Source organism: Macrotis lagotis, chromosome 4 (genome assembly GCF_037893015.1).
Source record: "Macrotis lagotis isolate mMagLag1 chromosome 4, bilby.v1.9.chrom.fasta, whole genome shotgun sequence".
In the NCBI taxonomy this organism is placed as follows: Eukaryota; Metazoa; Chordata; class Mammalia; order Peramelemorphia; family Peramelidae; genus Macrotis; species Macrotis lagotis.
Genome location: NC_133661.1, coordinates 165,563,539 through 165,582,145, shown reverse-complemented (window position 1 = coordinate 165,582,145; position 18,607 = coordinate 165,563,539). Strand labels below are relative to the sequence as shown.

Sequence of the window (18,607 nt, the reverse complement as noted above, 5' to 3'; positions counted from 1 at the left end):
TTAAAGTGCTTTAGAAATATTAGCTATTATTATCATGATTATTGTTACCTTGCCAGCCATAGCACTAACAACCATATTGCTTTTGTCTTCACAGACACAAGAAGATGCCAAGTAAAGTGCTGGATGATCTTGATGATGATGATGATGACGATGACTTCAGTACTGATGGGGGTAGTCTATATGAAGCACCCTTGGGGTACCCATTCTCAAAGGAAAATGATCCTACTAAGTCTGCTTCTGCTTCCCTCAGTGTTTGAACAGCAAAACAAGATACCAAAGTGCAGTTGACCAGAGCCAGATGCATAAAAAGGTCCATCTGGAGTGAATACCTTTCCCCTTTATTCACAATTTGTGCTATTTCCTCAAGTATTATAATCCTCACTTTGGGTATCTAGACTGAAGAGCAGTTCTTGCATCCAAGATAGGTAGTTCCTGTGTTATAAATAGGGCTTACTACTACTTACTTACCCTTTGAGCACCAGCTCATATAGTAAGAAAATCAACAACAGCATCAGATGAGGTCAAGATCAGTCATGATAATTATTTGCCTATGGCCATCACCATTTGATTGTGTTCACTATACAACCTGATGATTCCAAATGACAGAATATAGGGCATAGTTTCTATTTAAATAATGATGTCACCTAGAATTTGATGATCCTAAATGCCAGGGTATAGGTATTGGTTATATTTAATAACTCTGAGTTGAGAAAATCTGATGTATAGTTTGTAAATATGTTGAACTAGACCTCATTGACTTCTCTAGTTCCATTTTGGAAAACTATGGAAGTTTTATAGGTCAGCTTCATATGTAAAGCATACAAATCTATATTGAGTATATATCATTTTAAATAAGAAATGACTAGAGTTTAAGTATTAATATTAAGGACCATTTTGAAAATCAATATAAAGGGAATAGCAGTCTTGAAAGAATTCAAATGATAATAGCCATATTCTTTGGAAAAGCCACTTTTTAATAGAGAATTTACTCAGAGAGTCAGTGGTAGTTGTCTTCCCCCCCCCCCCCCCCCAGACTAAAATAGTTTATCTTTTATCTCTGGGTTGATTTTCCATCCCTTCATGATGTAATATGTGTATTTTACATTTAGTGACATACTGAAATATGACACCACCACTTTCAAATTTTTTAGATCTATATGTGTTGGGGGGGGAATTGTCTTCCAACTTTAGCTTTTTTTTTTTGGAAAGGCAATAGGGTTAAGTGACTTGCCCAAGGTCATACAGCTACATAATTATTTTAAGTGTCTGAGGTCAGAGTTGAACTCAGGTCCTCCTGACTCCAGTTGCTCTATCCACTACACCACCTAGCTGCCCCTAACTTTAACCTTCTAAGAAGTAGTGATTGCTTCTGGTATAGACAAGTTGGATAATCTTGCCACTGATGAAAGTTTCCTCTAAACCAGCCTTTATGGCTTCCTAAATGGGATGATGCCAAGAACTGGTGAAATGGTGAGAGGTCATGACTGAATCAAGAATTCAGGATCTTGAAGAAAATAGGAGAGAACTAGGAAGTATAAGATGTAAGGGATGATGAGCTGGTAGAAAGGGATATATAGGATCAGAGGAGTAGGGGAAATAGGAATCAAGGAGGAAAAGGAAAAGAATTCTTAAGTTGGAGAGGATAAGTAGGTAGAATATAGACTGAGTGGGATTTGAAGTCTTGGTAGATTTGAACACTGGAGAAAGGGGATAGGTAGAACTCATGCCATGAAAAAAGCAAGAACTACTGAAGAACTCACTTAAGTTCTGAGAACTGTGCCCTTGGGTGATTGAGGGACAAGAGGGAGCTCAGTCCTTCTTTTCCCTTGGCACCATTAAAGCCTTGACCCTCGTGGTTAGAAAAGAGTATGTGAAAAATGGTTAGATAGTTTGCTAGGAATTCAGGAGTTGGACCTCATGAATATGGTAGGATGGAGATAAAGGCATGACTGACCATTGCCAAAACCTCTCTTGAAAGTTGTAATTATATAGCATACTTAGTGTTTCCTATTACTCACTTCCTTAAATTCAGGATGGGTTTTTGACATGTAACATGTTGGTCATGCCTGATAAGTGACATATGTCTTCTGGCCTGATGTGAAGAAAATATTAAGAACCATGGATGTGGTAAAGGAATGGGAATTTATGGGACTTGCAACTATTTCCTCAGGTTACCATGTGCTACATGAAGAAATAATATACATCGTTTTATACTAGTATGATGCAGTGGAAAGATTATGGACTCCGGAGTCAAAGGGCCTCAGTTCAATTCCAATGAAGTCATCCTTCTTTCTCCCTCCAATCCCCCATCATGGAGCTTTGTAGAACTCGAGAGATGTGCCAGTTCTTGGAAATCCATAGAAAGTATGGATTTCCTCTCCTTGTTCTCTTCCATCTTCCTTAAGAATCCCACAAGTCAAGGGATGACAGGCAGGGTCCACAATTACATAGTTTTGGAGGCATATTCTAACTTTCTGTCCCTTTTATTTTGTTATGCAGAGGCAGGGATGGAATTTTTCCTTCTCAGGAGTTTGAGGAATCTCAGGAGCCCCACCCTAGACTTACTCAGCTTCTCTTCCAATTATGTGATGACTTGGGAATCCAAGTGTTGTGACCAAGTATACATCAGCTGTCCAGATTGAGTGTTCACCTTTTCCAATAGAAGTTTCTAGTAAATGGTCCTCAGCCTGACCTTCACCATGCTACTATTTTCATCATTAGCATTGTTGTCATCCTGCCTGACTAGAACTGTCAAACTACCAATAGCTAAGTGACTGGTGACTTAGGTCTCTTAACTCAGCAACTTTTTTATGGAAAAAAAATCCTAGCAGGACTATTAAGAAAAGAGATTGTGACATTTGGTCCTTTTTTGGAAGACCTCATCTTGTGACTGTGTAGAATGATCTGTTCACAACCCCCCCCACCCCCAGTGCTGATGTGTAGAGTCATATACTTGTGATGCAGCCCCCCAACAAGCCCACGGGCCAGATCCTTTAGTGGCTTCTATGTGCAGAATAAAAGTATTCGGTAATCCACTGGAAAAAAAAAAAAGAAAGAAAAGAGATTGTGAGAGACATCTCTCCCTTGAAAACAAATGCAACAACTAACCTGAGTTATAAGAAGGGAAGGCTTTAAAAGTATTTCATGATAGGGGCAGCTAGGTAGGTGGCACAGTGGATAAAGCACCAGCCCTGGAGTCAGGAGTACCTGGGTTCAAATCTGGTCTCAGACACTTAATAAATACCTAGCCATGTGGCCTTGGGCAAGCCACTTAACCCCATTTGCCTTGCAAAAAAAAAAAACCAACCTAAAAAAAGGTATTTCATGACAACTTTTAAAAATTTCTATTATGTTTATAAATTTAATTAACATACTACCTGCATTTGAATATAGTTGATGATTAACTCTCATACATGCACCAGATAGATTTTTGAACCCAGTTCTGCCACTGATTAGTGGCTGACTATGAAACATTGATCAAGTCACTTAATCACTTTGAGGAAAGTGAATTAGATGTTCTATAAGATCTCTTCCAACATGAAAATTCCATGATTCTTTCCTTCTCATATATATATGTATATATATATATATATATATACATATATATATATATGAATGAATACTTTCTCTACTTAATCTCTTTAATGACTAATCCAAAGAACCTTATCACTGTTTTCTGTAGCTCTCTGAAGAGCATGTTTTTAATCTTTTTTTCTTTTAAAGGAGACAATTGGACCAAATGCACAATTGCTGTGATGACAATCATCAGAAAATTGTATTTTTTGTGATTCTTGATTATTTTGCATTTATGAAAACCTTTTTACAATGCCAGTAGATATGTGTTCATCTTAGTTTTCTACTTGGCCATAGTTTAGTTGCTGCTATTTATCACTGGGAAGATATATTTTTGTTGCAGCTACCTCTATGTATATGAAACTGTAAACACTAATATCACTTTTCAATAAACAATGTCTATCAACCTTAATTCTTTCATTATTTCTCCTTCCATTATTAATCCAGGACTGAGGTCTCTTCTCTATCCACAAAAGACCAGCTAAGGACAAACAATAGCTAGCCTGGTAGAAGGCTGGATGTGAAGTGACTAGCAGATAGAACTTCAGAGAGTAGGAGAGATAGTCCAGGTGAGTGCCCTGAGGGGCTAGTATGACCTGGAGTAGGCTAGGGCAGAGAAGGTATGTCAAAAATCTGCCTGTAAAAATAATTGAGAACAGCAGTACATATTAATAGTTTATTTAGCATAATTTTGTAGTTAATTTACCAAGCACTTGCCTCACAACACACTTGTTTAAATATTCCCATAGAAACTGAACTTCAGAAAGCTTTTGACCTGCCGAGATCTTTGCACCATCTAGCTGCAAGACCAGAATTTAGATCCCATCTCTGACATTTTATTAGCTAGATAACCTTTTGGCAAATCAATTAATGTCTTTGAAATTCAGTTTTTTCAGCCTAAGAGAGGGATAAATAGTTGCACCTGTCTTATGGGATTGTTGTGAGGATCAGATAAAATGAAGAAATAATATCATTTTGTGCTAGCATGATACAGTTGGAAAAGTATGGGCTCTGGAGTCAAAGGGCCTGAATTCAAATCCTACTTTGAATACTGCTAGTTTGACCTTCAGTAATTCTCTTGAGCTCTTTGATGTACAGTTTCCTAATCTATAAAGTGAGGGAGTTGTCCTAAATGACCTCTGGTTCCTTCAGTTCCTTCTGGAACCAGAGCTCTAAACTAGATTAGGGATGATGATGATGATGATGATGATGATGATGATGACAGATGGTTTTCCAAGAAATTCAGTATATCCACTCAAAGGCAGAAAGGGAAACATCAAAATTAGGGAAAAATCTTCTCATGTTGATTTTTTTTTTTCAATTAGATGAAAGATCCATAACCCTATGCCAGGTGTACACTACAAACAACAGATGATTTCTGTTTCTATACTAGTCAGGATAGTTTATTGATATCATCAAAAAGATTTTCAAAACTTTTGTCTCAGCATTCTTGATGGTTCGAGATTTTAGATGTTCCTCCTCTGCAACACTGTTCCCCCACCCCCACCCCAGGGATATCCCCTGGGTATGTAAGCATGTGATCCTTCAGACTCATTTGTTAAGGGTCAGAAAAGTATAGGAAGCTCAGGGAAGCATTTTTTACATTCCTTTTTTCAGCTAGGAATGTTCTGAGATGCAGTCCTAAAAAGTCTTCAACAACCAGAATTATTCTGCATAAGGTTTATCAAATATGAGGAAAAACTCATAGTCCCATTCCCTGAAGTGGTATTCATTAGTGTATAACCAGCCTTCTAGACTGGCAATCTTTAAAGAACATCCAGAACTTCTGCCAGCATCATGTAGCAAGGAAATGCTATATTTTGTTCACTCTACAATGTTAATTTCAAGGTAGGAATTATATTTTTCCAAAATATTTTTGTACAAATAACTGCCTTAGTTATTGACAAATTATTAGCCAGAATTCAGTTCAATACAACAGGAACATATATCATAAACCTCAAATTGTTCTACAAATTTGAGCTAGTATAAAGAGTTTATTGAGTGGCTATGGTATCTATGTGATTACCCTGCTTTGTTTTGCAGTTCTGACTAATTGAAGTTCTTGCTATGACCAGATCATGAGATGAGCCAACTCTTCTTTCCAGCCCATTCTTTCCCAACCTAAGAATATTTGTATGTTACATACAAAGTAGAGGACACAATTCTAGAGCTTGCAATTGGTACAAAATTTAATGAGATGAATGGTGGCAATCAAACTGGCATAAGTGGGATAAAGCATTTGGAAGTCATATTTTGAAAATTGTATCCCTGTATTTGAGCTTTCACTTGAACACCATGCTTTAATTGAACAAAGTAAATACCTACATCCCACTTAGAGTAGAACTATTAAGCTTAAAAAAAAGTTCACTTATAAAAGTAGAATTTTAAAAGTCCTCTGAGCCAGGAGATATGGATTCATATCTTGAACCCTGATGCTTATTTACTCTGTGATTCTAGTCAAATCATTTAGTCATCCTAGTCTCAGTTTCTTTAACTATTAAAAAGAGATGATAACACAGACAATTCCTGGTTTCATTGAGCTCAGAGTCAAATGGGGGGGGGGCAGCATGTAAACAACTGTATTACAAAGATATATATATATATATATATATATATATATATATATATATATATATATATACATACACACACACACACACACACACACAAACACACACACAGGATAGATTGGAAGTAATCAAGAGAGGAAGGGGAGACTGGGAAAGACCACCTGTAGAAGTTGAGATTTTAGCTGAGACTTGAAGATAAGTCAGAGGGTGGAGGTGAAGAGGAAGAACCTTACTCATACCAATGAAGGACTTGTTGACCAGTAAACTGAGCTTGAAGGAAGGCTCTATCATGGAAGAAGAAACGTTTACTTGACATTTATTTTAAGATTTATTCTTAAGACTAGTATCCCAGGCATGTATTCAAAGATTTAAGATGTCCAAATATGCCATATGGATACTTAACATAAATTCAAATCAGTTTTCTTTTTCTTTGTTTAATTCCTCATATTCATTGTTTCTTAAAGCACATTTTCTTTATTTTCTTTTTTAACATTTTATAAATTTTGTTTATTTTTCCCCAGTTATATGTAAAAACAAGTTTTAATTTTCATTTTTTAAACTTGAGTTCTGAATTCTCTCCCTTCATCTCCCACCCCGCCCCCCCTTCTTAAATTTATGCCTTAGTCTGAAAACATTACAAGCTTCCTTTTGATTATGACAACATGCATTGGTAGGTCCCTTCTGCTGAGAATACTGAGACTGGGGGACAGTTTAAGTCTGGAATTTCTGAACTGCTGTGGACAAAAGCCAATTGGGTGTTCCCCACCAATCGTTGTCATCCTTCATAATCAAAGAAGACCATGACATCAAGTGAATGCACATGACATGCACATTTTGTTGATTATAGTGACAGGAATATAGTGCAAAGACATTCTTCTCACTGCCTTTTCCAGAGCTGTTATCACCCAATGATCTGATTTAATAGGAAACATTGATCCACCGATAAGTCCCCAGAAGCAAAGGATCACTAGACCTCCCAAGAAGAGGGTGAATCATCCCAGATTAGAAAACTGGAGCAGATGAAAGCTTCTATGCTGATCAGTATTGGGATTATACCATGAGTAGCTCTTGGTATTCTAACCTGGGTGAGATTCAGGCTCAAAAAAATCCCCCAAAATATCAGCAATGAAATTCTGAGAATGGAGACCAAACCCTTTTCTTAGCCATTTTTTCAGGGCCTTGCAGTGATCATTTGTTGTGGATTGACCCATGTTTGCCTTGCCTCCTAAACAAGTTAAGCCTTTTTTAGGTAGCACTTTGCTGTTCATGTCTTTGTCAAACTTGGCATGCTTGGTTCTCATTCCAACACTTCTCTCCCTAGGCTCTATGACCTTCCTAAATGTACTGTGGAGCTCTTTGTTAGAAGTTGATGAAACTGATGGTCAACAGTTTCTTCTGTGATTTTCCTTTTTGACTTGTGCTTCTAACCTCAAGCAATCATCAGGTTCCTGGGTCTTTTGTACTTTTGAACAGGGCTTCCTCAGTGTTTAGGACAGAATCTGGCAAATAGTAGGCATTTAATAAATATTTATTGATCGACTTTTCCAGGAAAATTATAGAGGAAAAAAGAAAACCTGGGTAGCTTCAGTTAAATTGTTTTTTGTTTTGGAAAAGAGTGGACTATTGAGTCATTAGCTTAAGACTTTTTGTGTGTTTACATCTCTCCTTGTAGTTAAGACCACATTGCTCATTTATCAAATTCTAGAGGATTCCAGACTATGACTCCCAAAAGAATGAATCTGTGTAAAGGTTGTCTTAATTTAAAGAAGAGTGACTAACTTTAATCCCTGAGAGGGAAAGGCTGCTGCCAACTTCACTGATACAGCTAGTCTAGTAGGTAAACAGTGGCACCCAGTGCCCAAAGCTACCTCATTACAGCTTGAAGGAAGGGTTAGAATTAGTTCCTTTGCTATAAAGGATCACCCCTCTCCAGCACACTTCCTTCTTTTGGTGTGTGGGACCAGTTCTCTGACCAGACAACAGATTTTGTTATCTTTGTAAATTCATCCCCCAGGTTTCAAGATTATTGAAATGTTTTAACATCCTTTTTTGAGGAAGTTTGGTATAGAAAGAATCATTCTAGGAAGTAGAAGACCTGAGTTCTAGAAGTGATTTTATCACTTGCTACATGCAAGGCCTCATTTTCCTCATTTGTAAATTAGATGAAGATACATCTAATTAAGGCAGATCAAAGGATAAATGAGTAGAAAGGGGTAATCTAGGAATCTGGAACATTTGGGTTTAAGTCCTACCTCTGACACATGCCAGTTGTATGACCTTGGACAAGGCACTAAATTTCTCAGTGAACCAGGCAATTCTTTTAATCTAAACTGCCAAGAAGATACAGTAGCAGGTCTGCCTGAGAAGCATTGGTAGAATTTTTTCTCCCCCAAAGTTCCCTACACTATTGAAATTAAAAGTCATAATTAAAAAAAATATATCAAATTAAGTTAGGGAAATTCTTTCCCTCCCTCTCTCCCACCTATGGAGTAGACAAGAAAAATAAAAACTATTACAAATATATATAGGCATGCAAAACAAATACACATCAGCTTTGTGCCTAGATGAATTTAAATTATATAATTCCATGATCCAAATGTAGAGTTGCCTCAAATAAGGTATTTAATAATTAAGGGTATTTCTTCTCAGGGAAAAGAGGGCAAGGTTTTCAATAGTGGTTTTCTTGAGATTTATTGAAATTTCACTTGCCTGTTCAACTAACTTAAGTGGAAAGCCAGGCATGATGATGTAAGCCTATAGTCCTTGTTGTAAGGAGATATAAAAGCTGATGGATTGCTTGGGTTTGAAATTTTAGGGTACAGCGGGGTTAAAAAGCAATCATTAGTCTACTCTATGTCCAACACCAATAGGATGAGTCCATGGGATAGGGGACCACCAGGTTGCCTAAAAAGGGATAAACAGTACCAGGTCTGAATTGGAGTGGGTTAAAGTTTCCATGCTAATCAGCAATGGAGTTGGACCAGTAAATGGCTTCCAATTCAGGCAAGATATAAAGAACCAGGGGCAGCTAGGTGGTACAGTGGATAGAGCACTGGCCCTGGAGTCAAGAGTACCTGAGTTCAAATCTGGCTTCAGACACTTAATAATTGATTAGCTGTGTAACCTTGGGCAAGTCACTTAACCCCATTGCCTTAAATTAAAAAAAAAATTAAGATAGAAAGAACCAGTCTCAAAATAGTAAAAGTATTAAACTTTAATGGTTCCCTAATACTTTTAATAGCTTAAATGCAAATTCCTCTTTTTTTGGTTTGACTTTACAATATGACCCGAATCTTTCTAATTATATGTCAGCTTTCTTCACATAGTCTTTGTCCCAGTCTGTTTGTATTCCTTTATCTTTGTATTCTAATAGGTTTTTTCTTTCACTCCTAAGATTTTAGTAAGCAAGTTCCCTCTGGAAGAATGTATTCTACCCACCAACTTGTGCACAATGTATTTCTATAAAGATGTGCCCTTTGTACACATCAGTCTCTTGTTCTCAAACCAACATACCATGCCCATATGTGTCAGGGAAATTTTTTATGCTGTTAAAGAATTAAAGTCTGTTAGATAATTAAAAGGATTAGGAATTGCTGATAGAGAGTTTAAGAGTTGAGAGATGGGAGAACCTTTCTAATCAGAAGAGTTTGGGAGAAAGGGGAGAAAGAAGAGTAGGGTACCATTTCTATGCATTCAATAGACTATAGCTCTTCAGTCCTCTGCTCTTGCTGTTCAAGACTAATCTTTCTCCAGAAAATTATTGTATCTTTCTTCAAAATAGATGCTTATCTCAACACATACAGTTTGTCAAGGACAATTTTTTTGGTTCCACCATATTTCTTTAGTATGGATTTAGAGAATTTAGGTCTCCCAGATGATGGAATTTTTATGAAGGTGGATTGATCAATGAGGGCCAAGTCATGGGAGCATGAGGAATAGTTTCTGCCTGCTATAATTCTATGAGAATAATTTGGTGAGTTGCTTCTGGAAATACATGATGATGTGGAATGAAGGGGCAATGCCTTCAATAAAGATAATCTGCCAACATCTTGTAATTGATTTCTATTTATGGCATGGCAAAGAAGTATCTTTTAATTGATCTTTTCAATTGACAGAGCTGATGATCCATATAGAAGCCTCCAGTGAAGAGTCTTTCCTGCCTGAGTCCATGAACTCTCTGAGCTCTGAAAGGCAATTGGGGGTTGCCCTTCCTTACAGCTAACATGATAAATGAATAAAATGAATAGGCCTGGAGTCAGGAAGACCTATGTTCAACAGCAGTCCTAGATTTACTAATTAGGTGGCCCTGGACAGATCCTCTCTTAGTTAACTCATCTGTAAAATGGATATAATAAGGGCACTTATTTCCCAGGGCTGTTGTGTGGATCAAATAAGATATTTATAAAGTCCCTAGTACATATTAGATTCTTAATAAATTCTTATTTTCTTCTCCCTCATCCAGGTCAGTCTTAGGGCTGCTAGGTGGCTCAGTGGATAGAGTACTGGTCTTGGAGTCAGAAGGACAGGAGTGTGAATCCAGCCTTAGACACTTGACTTTTTATTTTAATATGTTTGTAAGGCAATGGGGTTGTGACTTGCCCAAGGTCATACAGCCAGGCAGTTATCAAGAGTCCAAGGATGGATTTGAATTTAGGTCCTCCTGGCTCCAGGGTGGGTGTTCAATCCACTGTGCCAGGAGTTCCCTATAAATTATAGAATAGAGCCATCTCCCCTTTGTGCCTTCTTTCATTTGTTATGGAACCTTATGAGATCTCAAAAGATTAGAGACCAACAAGACTTCTAGAACCCTAGCCTGGAAAGGAGCTAGCTGGGAGGAACAACTTGCTTTACACAATCCAACAGTGGATCAACCTAGTCACTGAAACATAACATCCTGCAATTAAGGGACTATCTAATGGCTATGTTGTACCCAGCGGTAAACTCAGCTAGTTAAGTTTGATTGTATTATCCCCTAGGACTGAAACTTAGAGGAAAGAGAATGCCCTGAACAGGGTTGGGGGTTTTTGAAAATTGTTTGGTCCTTGCTCTAACTTCAGTAAATATTACTTTTCTAAAGCCTACTAATTATTAATTAGTTAAATGTCATTAGGGCAGTAATCACTGGAGATTATTAATGCAAAGGGGACTTGGGCTGATAATATCACAAGAATCTCCTTAGAAGTAAACCTGAAGTCTGAGGGAGGAGATACGGTCAGCTGCACTTTGGGGACCCAGCCTGTCAATGTGAGATGAGGACCTTTATGAACAACTTTTAAAACTTTTTTTAAAGCTTTACTTTAAGATAAGGAAGTCTTAGTACAGGGCCTGCCATTATAGAGGCAATTAATAAATGTTTATTGAATTGAATTAGAATTATTGAATCAGATTATAAATTTAGAGCTGAATGGGGGTCTCAGAAGTCACTGAGTCCAAGCTTCATATTTTTTAATTGAGGGAACCAAGGACCAGAGAATTTAAGTGACATACCCAAATTAATTCAGGCAGGCATATTAGAGATAGAATTTGAACTCAGTTCTTAAGTTCCTTGGAAGTAGACTGTTTGAGTCATTGTATAATCCCCAGGGCCTAGAATGAAGCCTGGCTCATAGAAGGCTCTTAATAATGATCATTTCTTGATCAACCCTAAATTCCAAGGATTGGAATTGATTATTAATTCGTAAGTGCTTTCTGTAGAAATTTTTTTAATGCAATGAAAGCCTAGACTCTGTCACAACAAATCCTTTATTAGTTTTCCATAGAAAACAAATCTGGGTCATCTCAGCCTCAATATCTCCCATTTTTTGATGATCAATTTCTCTACCTCTTTCTATTTACTCCTTTCTTGCTTTCCTGTTTGGTCAGAGAAAATGCCACCATCCATGCTCTCCTTCACCAATATGAGTTTCAAGATTTATTATTCCAATAGAAGTGCTTTATTATGACTTTAGAAAAAGACATCCCTCCCCTACCATTGCCAACAATTTTCTGTATAGTAGTTTGTGGATTACTTGAGACAAAGTAAATAATTAAATTTATTGACTTATACAATGAACCTTACAACTATTTATTTGTATAAATTTTACTTATGATCTGGCATTGAATGCATCAGATTTTGATACATACTCATTCATTGTAAAACTGCACATCACATTGGATATTAAACATGCTTCACATGAATAGTTGATTTTTGACAAGTCTAGCTATGATTATAGCCCATGGGTTTTCAATAGATTTTAAATCAAGCTAGTTTGCAGGTCACTGAACCATGTTTATTTCCTCTCTGGAATAAATTTGATATTATGTGACATGTGGCATGGTACAGGTCATGTTGCTGAATTCCATCTATGAGAATTTATGTAATTGCAGAGCAACTCTGTTTCTCATTATGTCTACATATTTATTAGAATTTACCATTCTCTCAATGGAGATATAAGTCTTTCAGACTTTTTGGAAGTTAAAAAAAAAGTATTCCCCCCTACCCCCTATTAAGTGAATGTTTTGCATTCTGATGAAGATTCCCAGTTATGACAAATTCACTCAGACTTATAACAAGTCCAAATGAGGTCTGGTGGTTTTGGAATAGCCTTGCATGAAAAAGTGAGTTTAATCAGTTTAATCATCATTTTTCAATCTTTAGTATTCCAGTCTTTATATTGTCTTGCTTGGAATAAGTGATTCTTTTCTTTATAGAAATATTAGCAGCTGGTTTTTTAAATCTTTTTTTTAAATTTTATTTATTTATTTTGAATTTTACAGTTTTTCCCCTAATCTCGCTTTCCTCCCCCCACCCCCCCACAGAAGGCATTCTGTTAATCTTTACATTGTTTCCATGGTATACATTGATCTAAGTTTAATGTGATGAGAGAGAAATAATATCTTTAAGAAAAAATGAATATAAGAGATAGCAAAATTATATAATAAGGTAATAGTTGGTTTTTTTTTAAATTAAAGGTAATAGTCTTTGGTCTTTGTTCAAATTCCACAATTCTTTCTCTGGATACAGATGGTATTCTCCATCATAGATATTCCAAAATTGTGTCTGACAGTTGCACTGATAGAATGAGCAAGTCCATTAAGGTTGATCATCACCCCCATGTTGCTGTTAGGATGCATGCACAATGTTCTGGTTCTGCTCATCTTGCTCGGCATCAGTTCATGCAAATCCTTCCAGGCTTCTCTGAATTCCCTGGCTTTTTTTTAAAAGTTTTTCTTGCTATTTTTCTACCTTCAAAAATTTTTTTACTATTTTTTAGGAGAATAAAGTACAATTCCTTCATCTGCCAGATCCCTCTGAAGGCCTTTGCTTGTTTCTGGAGAATTTTGTGGGCAATTTTGTAGCAATCATTTGTCAGTTCTTGTTGGCATTGGTTTTCATTTTTAACTATACTTTCCAATGTACTTCATGCTGATCATGTTTCATGGTGAATTTGAATGGTCTTTGAAGTGATTGACTTCTCCATACTAACAGATCTAGCAATTTTTCTCACAGTTGTTCTAGAATGCTCTTTAAGAACCATAACCTTTTGTTAAAAACTACTGTAGTATGTAGTTGAAAAATAAGTAAATAAATTAATATTTCCTACAAAAAAACAAAAAACCACAACAACATTATCACATTGCTCAGGATAAGAGATTCCCATTGCCACAGTTTTCCCATGCCTGTGATATCAGTGGAACCCTGGAAGCTACAACAGAAAGAGATTAGAATGTGCATCGAATTTTTGAAACCTAATAAAACACATTTACCCTTCATGTATTTTTAAAGAGTTTCTTTTTCATTGTGTCTTGTAATGGCATCTCTGGGCAATATAGTGGATGAAACTGGAGTTTGGTGTCATCCCATTTTTCAAAAGAGATGGTCATTCAGTGATAATAAAGTTTTTAGTGTTGATGGAAAAAGAACAACTTTTACACATGCCTTTTTTGGTAAAACAGTTCTTAAAAGCCACAGAATTAAAAATATAAGAATGAAAATAAGTAAGTCCATATGGTATGAAATCTAGCACTGGTCTTTTGTTGTTTAGTTATTTCAGTCTTGTCCAACTCTTCGGGATTCCATTATAATCCTTTAGGGGAAAAATGGATAATTAATGAAATAGGAAAATTTTCAAATATTCATGATGATAAGACCAGAACTGAATAGAAAATTGAGCATTCAAAATACAAGACTCGGGGTGGCTAGGTGGCGTAGTGGATAAAGCACTGGCCTTGGAGTCAGGAGTACCTGGGTTCAAATCTGGTCTCAGACACTTAATAATTACCTAGCTGTGTGGCCTTGGGCAAGCCACTTAACCCCATTTGCCTTGCAACAAAACAAAACAAAACAAAACAAAAACACAAGACTCAAGAAAATCTTAAAAAGACAGAAAAGAGAGATCATAAGGTACTTGAGAGGATTAAATTGTTTACATTCCTATATGGGAATATTATGTATATAAAACTCCTAAGAATTTTATCATTAGAAATAATAAATAAAAATAATCAAAAGGAATTTACATTGCCAGAGGGCATGAATGTGAGTCAATTAGATTGGAATGATCTCCACAAAAAATGAAGGTCAGGGAAAAAGAAGAATATACTGGGAAAAGGAAGCTGGGAAGTGGTGAAATATATGAAAGAGGCATGCAAAGAAGAACCTTTACACATACACACACACACACACACACACACACACACACACAAACACAGAAATAGGAGGGTAAGGAATAACAGAAAAGGATGGGAAAGATGAAAGGGAGGAGAGATAAGAGAAGAAGTGGTTGGAAGTAAAATGGACTTTTGAGAAGAAATGGGATAAAAAGGAAGAGAGAAAAAGAAACAGAAGAAAATGGGATAGAGGGAAATCGAGACACTTGAAACAAAAAGAAAGTTAAAATAAAGGACTGGAGCAGATTGAATTGACTTCATCTAAACTAAAAAAAAATTGTGGGTAGCCCTTTAGGACCATGATGTCAGACAAAACAAAAGTAAAAATAGTTCTAATTGAAAGGGATAATAAAATAAACTGCATTATGCTAAAAGATATCATAAATAATGAAGTAATATCAAAAATTTTATAGCAAATTTCTTTGATAAAGGCCTTATTTCTCAAATATGTACTGAGCATAGAACTGAGTCATTTACAAAAATAAGAGCTATTCCCAAATTGATAATGGTCAAAGGATATAAATAGGCAATCTTTAGAAGAATAAATCAAAGCTATCCATCATCATATGGAAAGGGGCACCTTTGGATGTAACATGGGCCCTGGAGTCAGGAGGACCTGAGTTCAAATCTGGATTCAGACACATAATAATTGCCTAGCCATGTGATTTTAGGCAAATCACATCACCACTGCCTTGAAAAACTTAAAAAAATATATAATGAAAACATAGTCATGAAAAAAATGCTCTATATCACTATTGATTAGAGAAAGGCAAATTGAAATAACTCTGAGGTACCACCTCTTATCTATCAGAAATGACAAATGCTATAAAAATAGATATACTAATGAATTGTTGGTGGATGAATGAACTAGTCTTACCATTTTGGAGAACAATTTAGAAGTAATCCCAAAGGGCTATAAAACTATATCCTTTGACACAGCAATTACACTACTAGGTCTGTATACCAAAGAGATCAAAGAAAAATGCAAAGGACTTATATGTGTGGTGACTTTTTCTGTGGTAGTATAGAATGGAGACAGAGGGAATATACAACAATTGAGAATGGTTGAACAAGTTGTGGCATGATTGTAATGGAATACTATGATGCTGTTGGAAATTAAAAAGGAGAAAAGTTCAGAAAAATTTGGCAAGGCATAAATAAACTGATACAAAGTGAAGTGAGAAAAAGCAGAAAATCATTGTGCACAGTAACAACAATCTTGTAATGTTGATCAAAAGACCTGACTACTCTGATCAATACAATGATCTAGAGCAATTCCAAAGGACTCACAATGAAAAAAACCTATCTGCCTCCAGAGAGAGAGAGAGAGAACTGTGAAGTGTACTTTTTCTCAGTTTTTTTTGCTTTTTTTAGAAATGTGACTAATACGAAAATATTTTTGCATGATTTCGCATGCATAATTGATATCATATTGTTTGCCTTCTCAGTGAGTGGTAGAGGAGTGGGAGGGAGAGAATTTGGAACTCAAAATTTTAAAAAGAAAAGATGCTAAAATTAAAAAAATAATGATTTTTTTTAAAAAGAAAAGAATAGGATCCTGCTAACTAGTTTGTTCCTTGAGTATTAAGAATTAATCTTTTTTTTTAATGTATAAGACTACCTGAATACCCAACAGGTTGTGAAGGGCTCTGGTCATCCCTTATTTACTCAATTCTAAAGCTCCTTTCACTTTTCCATATAGATAACTGGATAGGGTGACTGGATAATTGAGAGACAAAGATAATAAAGAAGTTTTCTTTCTTCTCCCTAATTACATTTTTTATCCTTAATAAATATTTAGCAAAGGTTTATAAATCAATTTCAGACTTTAGGATCAATGTTTTGTTTTGGTTTTTGGGAGACCATGTAAAGTATTATTCCCAAATATTTATAGCAAAGCTTTAGAATCAGCATCCGTTGCTATCAGGATTTATTATCACTTCCAATTTCAACAGTAAACACCAACTGAGTGTTCCCTAATTTTTTTTTGCAAGGCAATGGGGTTAAGTGGCTTGCCCAAGACCACACGCTAGATAATTATTAAGTGTCTGAGGTCAGATTTGAACTCAGGTGCTCCTGACTCCAGGGCCGGTGCCTATCTACTGCACCACCTAGCTGCCCCCTGGTCCCTAATTTTGATAGGAGGGTGGCATATGGTAGGAATTTAATAAATGTTTATTTACTGACTGGTGATAATACCATATGCTACCTGGTCAAACTGTTCTTGAAGAACTGTCTTCAGTTATGTCATCATATTTTAGGAAGGTCATTGATAAACTGAAAACTGTTCAGAGTTAAAAAAAAAACACCCCAACAGCAAACCAGAACAGTGGAGTCTTGAATTTATTACACAAGAAAGATATAGAGATATTTAACCTAGAAAAGAGTAGTATCAGGAGGTATATTATAGCTATCTTCAAGTATGTGAAGGGCTGTCATGTGGAAGACACTAAATGTGTAACCCTGGGTAAATCACTTGACCCTATTTACTCCAGTTTATCTGTCGAATGAGCTGGGGAAGAAAATGACAAATCATTCCAGTTTCTTTGACACAAAAATTCTAAATGGGGACATGATTGAAAAATGCCTGAACAACATATTGAACAAGGATTGGACTTATTATACTTGATCATAGAGGCTAAAAGTAGGAATAGTGAATGAAAGTCTGAGAGGCAGATTCAGCATTAATATAATGGAAATCTTCTTAACAGTTTGATGGATCGCTTTGTGAGGTAATGGATAATTCTTCTCTCAAGGTCTTCAATCATTTGTCAAGTAATATGCAGAGGTCATTCATGATTAGATCTGATTTGGACTAGTTGTCCTTGGAGGTTCTATCATTCTTCATAGAATCATTATTCTGGGAGGGGGTGAACCTCAGAGGTTATTGAGTGTTAGCCTCTTATTTTACAGATGAAAAAATTGAGACTTAGGGAGGTTAATGATTTGCTCAACGTTACATTTAGTAGGAATAAGAAATAGAATTTGTATACAGGTACTTTTCTTATAATACTAAAGAACAATGAAGCTAAGGGCTTATAATCTAGTTGAATAGATTGTAAGGATGTGTTGTTTGTATGTCTATGTATATGTGTATATATGCATATGAGCAAATATACATATATAAACATTAAGTTATGTATATATTGCATATACTTATATATTATGTTATATATATATATATATATATATATATATATATATGTAAAATCCCTATAAATAAAAGGTAGCTCAAAGGATTCAAAGCTAAGTATTCTATATATGATCACTAGGTTGGAATAGTGAAGAAAGATTTCACCCAGGTGGAACTTGAGCTAGCCCTTAAAAGATAGGTTGGATTCTAATAAGCAGTGATGAGAGCATTCTTGATGTCTGATAAAAGAATAAGCAAAATTATAGTCTGGAATGTCCATAGTATCCTTGAGGGAAAATGTACAGATAAAAATTGAAATAAAAAAGAATTTTTAACATTTTGTTTGAAAAATTTTTGAATTCCAAATTCTCTGCTTCCCTCCTTCCCCTCCCCATCATTGAGAAGAAAGGTAATATGATACTGCTTATACATGTGCAGTCATGAAAAACATACATCTATATTGAGCATGTTGCAAAAGAAAACACTAAGAAAAATAAGATTAAAAAAGCATGCTTCAATCGGCATTCAGAATCTGTCAGTTCTTTCTCTGGAGGTGGTTAGCATTTTTTCCCTCACAAGTCCTTCAGAATTGTCTTGGATCATTGTACTGTTGAGATTAGCTAAGTAATCCATAGTTGATCATTTATATGGATAAATTTTTCTGGAGCAGGGGATCCAGGAAAGT

The 18,607-nt window shown here is 35.8% G+C and overlaps 1 protein-coding gene across 4 annotated transcripts in view; it reads left to right on the top strand.

Annotated features, from left to right (window-relative positions):
- CGNL1 (cingulin like 1) overlaps nucleotides 1-11,862 on the top strand; it is a 221,124-nt gene extending 209,262 nt beyond the window's left edge. For all 4 annotated transcript variants that reach the window (XM_074234587.1, XM_074234586.1, XM_074234585.1 and 1 more), the window contains exon 19: nucleotides 95-11,862. In XM_074234587.1, coding sequence (XP_074090688.1) covers nucleotides 95-257 — 163 coding nt within the window. In that variant the 3' untranslated portion in view covers nucleotides 258-11,862. The remainder of the gene's footprint in view (nucleotides 1-94) is intronic.
- The last annotated feature ends 6,745 nt before the right edge of the window (nucleotides 11,863-18,607 follow it).